The following is an 8378-nucleotide window of genomic DNA, read 5'->3' on the forward strand; positions in this document are numbered from 1 at the left end:
ATGGTACAATCGTAGCATGGCTTAATGTCCGGAGCTTGAGTTATTAGCGGCTCTGTCCCAGCAATGGGTCAGGCGTTTCGGTTGTGTTAGGTGAGTAGCCCGGCAGCCCAGCTAACATTTGCAATTAGCATTGTAAAATGTAGCCCGGCGGGCAGCCTGGCAGCTGTGTTTAGTTATTCCCCTGCCTACTTCAATGATGATGGTACCTGTAATAAATGTAATATATTTGCTGAAATGGAGGCGAGCTCAGTAACTAGATTAGCTGGTAGAAGCACTCCATAGCTGCAAGCTACTCCAATAGCCGTAGTAGCTCTAGTGCTAAGTCTGGGAGCTAACACTAACATTCCTCTCTTCTCCGGGCTCACGGAGAAGAGTTGGAACTTTAGCATGGCAGCCGACTAGTGCTAACGCTAACGTCCCCACGCTTCTTGGCTCCGACTCACTGAGCCTGGGGGAGAAGCATGGGGACGTTAGCACTAATGGGCTGCCATGCTAACGTTCCAACTCTTCTCCGTGAGACCGTGAGCCCAGCTCCCGGCTCAGTTGGAGTTGGAGCGTTAGCGTGGCAGCCGAGTAGTGCTAACGCTAACAGGAAAGCAGGGAAATAGCTAAACACAGCAGAGACTGAGAGTGAGTGAAAGATATTGCTAAACTAAGTTGGCCGTTTAGGTTTTATTTCCTCGCCCTTGTGGTGAGTGAATCTGCCTGCAGTGAAAGCGGGGGCTAACCGGTGCTTCTTCCTCATGCTCCACTTCACTCAGCTGCTAACACAGCCAGTTAGCCTCCGCTAGCTTCCCAGATAGCGGCTCTCCGTTTGGATCCAACCAGAGCACCGAGCCCTGGTTTGTTATTCAGGTTAATGTGGGAAGAAGCAACGGGTATATCGGGCAGCTGAGTGAAGCTGAGTGAAGTGGAGCCTGCGGAAGAAACACCGGGACCGTCTGGATGTAATAGTCCATGGAGATGCTGCGCGGTACTCGCCGGCACAGACAAGGCGAGTGGGGGGGGTGGGGGGTGTTGGAGAGCAGAGGTAGAGGGAGGAGTGGGTCATGACACACTTTGTTTTGCTCTACAGGCAGTGCACAACAGCGAACCTAGCGGTGAAACGATTTTGCTTATTGCTCCTTTAACTATAATCAAACAACAAGTGATACCAATATTATTTTTCTACTCCAAATATCAAGCAAGTTATGCCCTACTACATAACCAGATGTCACCAAAGCATGCACACTGGTCAATTTCACTTCACTTTGGCTAGCTGAACGTTAGCTCTATCACAAAATAACCTAGGCTAACAGTAGCATAGCTAAATAAGGCATTTCTGTGGAAACAGCCACTGCAACATTCAAGTTTTGTGTGAGAAATCACGTCACTTAAATTGTCTGGGCATGAGTCAAATCCAAGCTTCTCACCTGTTCTTTTCGTTTTAAAATAATCACGAAGGTCAAACTTTATTTTTGTTTTGTCATGCTGCGAATGAATGCATCAACTGAGTGTGTGAGTGAGTGTGCGCGCAGCTATAACATGCTCCCGTCTCGCGCGCATGTGTTTTTTGGTTCCACCAAGCGCAAGTGGTTTCAACTCTCTTCTACGGGGACGCACGTCTTCTAGCATAATAAAATAAACTGAGTTGCGGGATTTAGCTCGCAATACAGCTCCACCTGCACACACAGATTCTAGATTGACAAGGGGGATCGACCACTGATTTAAAAAGTGTACCATGAACAAATTTATTTCCTTTCATCATCTGAATATATTAACATTAAGGCAATAAATTCCCAGCAAGGCAACACGTATTTCTCCAGATGATCCACTTTGTTTGATCCAGTCCGACAGGATCCAGTCAAGTTGCAGAGAAGTTGGTGGTCAAAAACAAAACAAAACAAAACAAAAAAAAACCCTATAGTATGCAAAACTGCAGGTCGAAACTTACAAATGGAGACTAAAGAATTTTCAACATATTTGTTTTAACAAATAAATACAAATTTTGACAAGCATTCATGATTTTAGTAAACTGATTATTTTTTACTCTATTGCTAAATTTGCATTACATTTGGTGAAGAATGCATGATGACTTGTGTAGGATTTGCATTTCCCAGATATTGAGACGTTTTGTCTTCAAGACATGATTGAGTGATTTCTAGTGCAATGCGTGCAAATCTGGCAACCTACAACAACATGGCTGACCAGCAGGCCAACACACAAAGCAGCTATCATAGAAGGGGCTAGTCCAAAAATAATAAACAGCGGTATCTAAGATCTGCAGCTCAAAAATCAGAAACACGGCCATCATAAAATCCAACTTCATCTGTTACCATAAAATCTACAAGGGAAAGTAGATGAATGTGTGTTTTTAGTTAACTTATGCACTTATCTGCTTGTCAGACATTAGCTAGAAATCTAATGTTGGACCAGATCATCAGAATTTCATTTGACGTGACTTGTTTGAAAACATTAACTCAACTTGACTTACCTGATTCTCATTACAGTAACTTGTGACTTGCACATGTGTGACTTACTCCCGTCTCTGCTTCATACAGTAACCTTAATGTAATAACACTGTATGATTACTGTGAACTTTATGTATTCTCAGAGATAAAACAACTTAAATGCACTGGAGCTCTATGGCAACCTCAACAGAGCTGTATTGCTAAAAGCTAACACAGTTGGTTGATCTATCAAAATTGCAAGGTGCTCGATTTTTACTGTCCGGTACAGCAATAAATAACCATTTCACTTAAACAAAAAAAGAAAAGAAAAAAAATCCCCACTATCATGTTTTAGCCTTCCAGACAAACCAATGAAAGAAAGCGTCACAGGGAAAATACGTATATTATTATTATATTTGGAGCTAAATGTTTTGCCTGGGGCACGTCATGTATCAATGATACTCATTACCTGGAGAGGCTCGAAGGAAATATACATTTCTTCCCTGTTCCAAAACCAAAATCAAACCCTGAAAATTGTGGGGTTAGCTAGCTAGCTACTGAAGATATAGCCTACTGAATGTATACACATGCTGCTTTTGCTTTTTAATGATTATAAGACTGAAAAATGACTGACCCTGCTATACAGGAACCAGTGAAGGGAAGCAGGGAAACTTTGCTGTTATTCAACAGCTATGTGTCATTGCATTGTGCACAGATGAGCATTGCTTGACTTCCCTTGGAGATCCCTGCCCGTCCGGTGACGAAGGTCCAGGTGCTGACAGCAGCACGGGGGCGAAGCTAAACACCGTTCATCTGCACACACTGCGATGCCACACAGCTGATTCAATATCGGCAAAGTTTCTCTTTATATTCATTGTCTTCGGTGGCGATCAGCAGTGATGTGGTAGTTCACTTTTACACTGTGATCTGTAGCCTATTGTTCGGCTTTAGCCTCTATCTTTGTCTTTTTAACCTGTTGTTGCTGCTGAGTCAATTTGACATCCTGGATATATCCTTCGAGCACATTTCCAGACCCCTCTGTCTGCTTCTCTCTGGAATCACTATTTTCCAGACCCCTCTGTCTGCTTCTCTCTGGAATCACTATTTTATTTCCAAAAATATGATAATACATCTTCAGGGAGTGCAGTTAGTTACAGTGTGGGCTCCACGCTTACTCCAACAGCTTGTCAGACCATCACAAAGGGGCGGGGCTTAGCGAAAGGTCAATTACACCAAGTACAGCTGCACACGTGCATTGTTAAGAGTGGCTGTGATCAAGTCAGCTGCTTCACATCCAGAACATGGCTGACATCAATTTATTTGTCACAAGAAATCAGTAAAATGTAACCCAATCAGTTCGTATAGTTTGCACATTAAAAGAAGACATTTGATGTTTTACTGGTTTGCATCAAATATGTGTATAACTGCATAAACACAGCAGGAAGACTGTAATTTAAAAGTAAAGAAAAAACTGATTGGCCTTGTAAAATGTTAGCTACATGTCATGGCCAAGTTCCTTTTCTCTCAGGATTTAATTTTTATGGTGAGTGTTACTGTGGGGCCTGCTGATATGTCACTCCTCTATACTGTCCTGGTAATGCCGGGATAATTGAACTTGTTTACATATCCTCTGGGAAATCAGCCGAGCTACAGAATACACCAGAGAAGAGAGGAAAAAAGAGCAGCGCGTCAGAGTGTACGACTGAAAATCTTTATTTTTAGCCAGTCTGCTTGTGTCATACGTATGATCCATAAAAGATCTCTGCATGTGTGGAGCCATATGTGCCGTTTTTTCCGTATTCATTTGTGGGTATGTGTGTGTGTGTGTGTGTGTGTGTGTGTGTGCGCGACTGTGAGTGACGCACCCAAGTGCATGTGTAACCTGAGATTCAGGTGGTGATGCAGGCGGGTGTGCAAATACGTGAGTAGAATTTGTTACCACGGCAACAGGCATTCAGTGAGTCGGTGCAATGGAATGGCTGGTGCAGTTCTATTAGCGAGAAGCAGTTTCCATAGCGACTCAACATCGCAGCTGCCTATGCAAGAGTTTGTGTGTGTGTGTGTGTGTGTGTGTGTGTGTGTGTGTGTGTGTGTGTGTGTGTCTGTATGAATACGGTGTGAATCCTGTGTGAATTTGAGTGTTCATTAGCGTACCTCACTATGTATGACTTCCTTTGTAACGTTTCTTATTTTTTCATGCTTGCTACCATGTTTTTTCGGTGTGAACCTCCCATCCATGTCTCTACCCCCGTCAGTTCTTTCACACTGCCCTATTTTCATCTCCTTCCTCTCCCTGTCTTACCCCCCTTTATCTCTCTTTCTCTCCTCCTATCCCTCTCTCCCTCTCTCTCCCATCTCTGAGTGCTGAAGCTCATCAGGGTAAACAGATGCTGTGGCTGTTATTTATGTTTCCACTTGGTCTGGCTTTCATACAAATTATCCACAGGCCCTGCACAGTGCAGACGCTCAGCCTAACTGGGCTGCACTGGCAGCTCTCTCAGCCTTATCCACGCTCAGACACTCAGACCATACCACAGACGCTGTGAGAGGTGGGGGGGTTTCAGGAGGGGGGTGGGCACACAGGCTGACAGAGTGAACCATAGCAACACACTGATGGGCACAAAGACACCAATAACAGAGAGGGCATCAGAACTGGCTGCACCATTTGCTCCACACATGGAGGGGAATAAGAGTTTGGGAAGGTACCATCAGTGCACAGGGCAGGGGAAACACACATCACAGCATGAAATATAGAGAATAAACCCAGTGGGGCAGACATGAAATAGTTGCTGCCAACTTAAGGGCAGTCCACTGAAAATGTTTCATACTTAGAACCTTTATATTTGTTTTTTCAAGTGAATCACTGGCTGTAGAAGGTTAGAAAAAACTGCCTATGGATCTATTCACTTCAAAGGTTGTTGCAAATATACTAATCTAGAGCTGTCAGTGCAAAGTGAGGGAACTACCTGTTGCCTGTGGACACTTAAACTCAATAGAAACTCCTAAAAAGTGTGAGTGTGTGGTTAAGAATATTACTAAAAATAATAAACACCAATGTTTGCCCGTGTTGTGCAGATATTCGGGATCGTCGCAAGAAGCCAGTGATGCTGTTCATCCATGGAGGCTCCTACATGGAGGGCTCAGGGAACATGTTTGATGGCAGCGTCCTTGCTGCCTATGGAAACGTCATCGTGGTCACCATGAACTATCGACTCGGCGTGCTTGGTAAGTTTGGTGTGTCGCTATCAGGCATGGATGCAGCTGATGTAAATGTTTACAGACTTTGTTTGACATGTGTCATCTCACCTTGATTGTTCTCTGTGTGACAGAGGGCTGATGTCTATTTATATATATGCTTTAGACCTGATTCTCCAGACAGTGTCTGGAGAATCAGGTCTAAACATTATCTGGAGTTTCCTTTTAACACATGCAGCACACAACCGAAGATTGTGTTGTGTCAGAAGTGGTACCTACTGGAAACACTGCAATGGTTCAGACAAGGGGTGACGCCTGGGTAGAGCATGCATAGGCAGGTGACGACGCAGATTACACCGCAGTCTAGTAGTCGGTTTGTGATTGGTCATCAACAACGGCTTCTCTTGCCGTTCTTTGGCTTTGTCTGATGATTTTGGCTTCATCCTTTGGATGTTTGTTTTCTACCTGTTTTGCACAATCCGCACGATAGAAACTTCATCAACACGCCCACTTGCTCTCTGTGAATTCTTCAAACAATTGCCTGCTCTATCCACACATAACACATGGGCTCAATTGCACATTACACAAACTTTGTACTAGGAAGCTTACTCTGTAAGAGTAACTGATTCAGACGTTTGCATTCTTACACAGAGCTCCCTCGGGTAATGTCCAGATAATTTCAAGTTTGCAGTGCATGTTTGAAAGGAGCTGTAGAAATACAGCTAAAAAACGAGGACAACAAAGCTGAATAAAAGTGAACATAAACATTTAGCTATTCACTTCCCTCATGATAAAGGGACTGAGCAAATCAATGTGCTGTGCGCAGCTCCACAATGGCATGAGATTTTACCCATTTTAAATAGGCTGTATGTGTGCATATAGCAAGACAACAACAACATCAACGCATTTGTTACTTTGCAAATAGAAATGATGAATGCCTATAGAATGGGGGAGAGAGATGCAATGCCAGGTGTGATGAGACAGACAGAGCTGTCCACTTATGATCCAATCACCCAAGAGGCATGTTGTAAACAGGCTCTTAGCTAATAGGCATATGAATGTCACTTTACACCTGTAATGGCATATATTGTAAAGATTCTACTTGAGCTTTTGACAGAAAACAGCCACTCATTGTAAATTATTTCAGCAGTGTTGACATGATACAGCAGAAAGAACATCTAAGGGAAAGTGCAGGTAGTGTGCAGAAAAGATAGAAAGGTATAAATAGTGAGGATTTCAAGAGAGCTTCCGTATATGATGATCGATCCCATTAAAGTAAAAGAAAGTAGAATTAAAAAGAACTAAAGCAGATGACATATTGCCCCCTTGTGTTTTAATTCTTATAGTTTATCTTTTTCTGATGGCGGATGAATTTTCTGAAGGAAATTTATATCATGTTTCAGACTTCGTTGATGGAGTTGCAAATAAAAGTTTGCTTGTCTACAACATATGATGCAGTAAAAACCCTCTCAACAAAACATTTTGTGCCAATAAAGTACATATACACATGTTCTGTGTGCTCCTAAATCTGAGACCCAAACCTTGGCCTTCCCTACGAGGGTCTCTACAAATGCTCTTAAATTTTGATATGGGTTTGCCAAAGCACCAATTTTAACGAGTGCATGGGACACACCCAGCCAACCATGGTGTTACAGTCAATTAATCAGTCAATGAATTAGTGTATTTGTCAGTGATGTATTATGGAAACAAAGTTCAGTGTACAGTTGGCAGTCTATAATTTTAAGGTCGCTGCCCCATATGATACTGGAAAGCAGTAAGTTTAAGAAAGTACACATTGATAGAATTCTCTGTTATGTGAGGCAGACGAGCACAAATTAAAACTTAAATAAAGCACTGATGGTTTCTAAAAGTTCCATGAATATGCATGTCATCTATTGTCAGGGTTATTCTGTGATCAGACAAGTGGTATATCAGACAGAGGAGATTAATATAACATGCAAAAAGAGGGAGAGAAGGAGGATGGCATCAGAAAATGAAATAAGGTGAGCAAATCAAATGTATGTGCATGTTAGTTTACTTTTGTCTTATTTTCTCATTTAGACGTAATCCATTTTATCATGACCACATCGATGGTCATGATAAAAGTGCAGACTTTAAGCTGGGGTAGGCAGTTTCATTTTGGAATTGTTGGAGAAAAAAACCCATAATGACTTTTGAACATAGCATAATTTAAAGAACTCTTGACTTATGCACCTCCTCCTGGTTTTGTTTTCAGGCTTTGGAAAATCTAGCCCATGACGGGAGACTTAGGCCGCGTTTATACGACAACGATTTCAACTGAAAACGGTAAACTTTAGTTGCGTTTTGGCCGATCCTTTTCACGACAGCTGCGTTTTGGGTGCCTGAAAACCAGTGGCAGCTGCTGGTCTTTCAAGGAGGGGAAGCTCATTTTCGGCCTACATCATAAAATGTGTCCGTTTATTTATACGTAAATTCTACCCTCTGGGGCTGCTTGAAAAATGCTCCGGTGGTGGTTTATATTTCAAGATCGCTGATTCGCTCATTTCGCTGACAATCAAAAAGGATTCAGCCTCAGACAGATCATCCAATCATCACGCAGAAGCCCAGCATCCAGGCCAGCCAAGGCCAGCCCACTGCCCCATAGACCCCCAGAGAAGCTGAGCGTCCTATGGGCGGGACAAAACCGAGCATTTATCCAATGACTGTCTAGTTTCGCTGCAGTGGAACAACCCACTCTATGCTTCCCCATTGAAGTCTTTGGACGCTGAGCTT

At 42.9% G+C, this 8378-nt stretch overlaps 1 protein-coding gene across 1 annotated transcript in view; it reads left to right on the top strand.

The window, feature by feature from the left end:
- nlgn2b (neuroligin 2b) overlaps window positions 1-8378 on the top strand; it is a 99037-nt gene that overhangs the window by 60019 nt on the left and 30640 nt on the right. The window contains exon 4 of the mRNA XM_050041283.1: window positions 5505-5654. Within this exon, the coding sequence (XP_049897240.1) occupies window positions 5505-5654 (150 nt within the window). The remainder of the gene's footprint in view (window positions 1-5504; window positions 5655-8378) is intronic.

Source organism: Epinephelus moara, chromosome 3 (genome assembly GCF_006386435.1).
Source record: "Epinephelus moara isolate mb chromosome 3, YSFRI_EMoa_1.0, whole genome shotgun sequence".
Lineage (NCBI taxonomy): Eukaryota > Metazoa > Chordata > Actinopteri > Perciformes > Serranidae > Epinephelus > Epinephelus moara.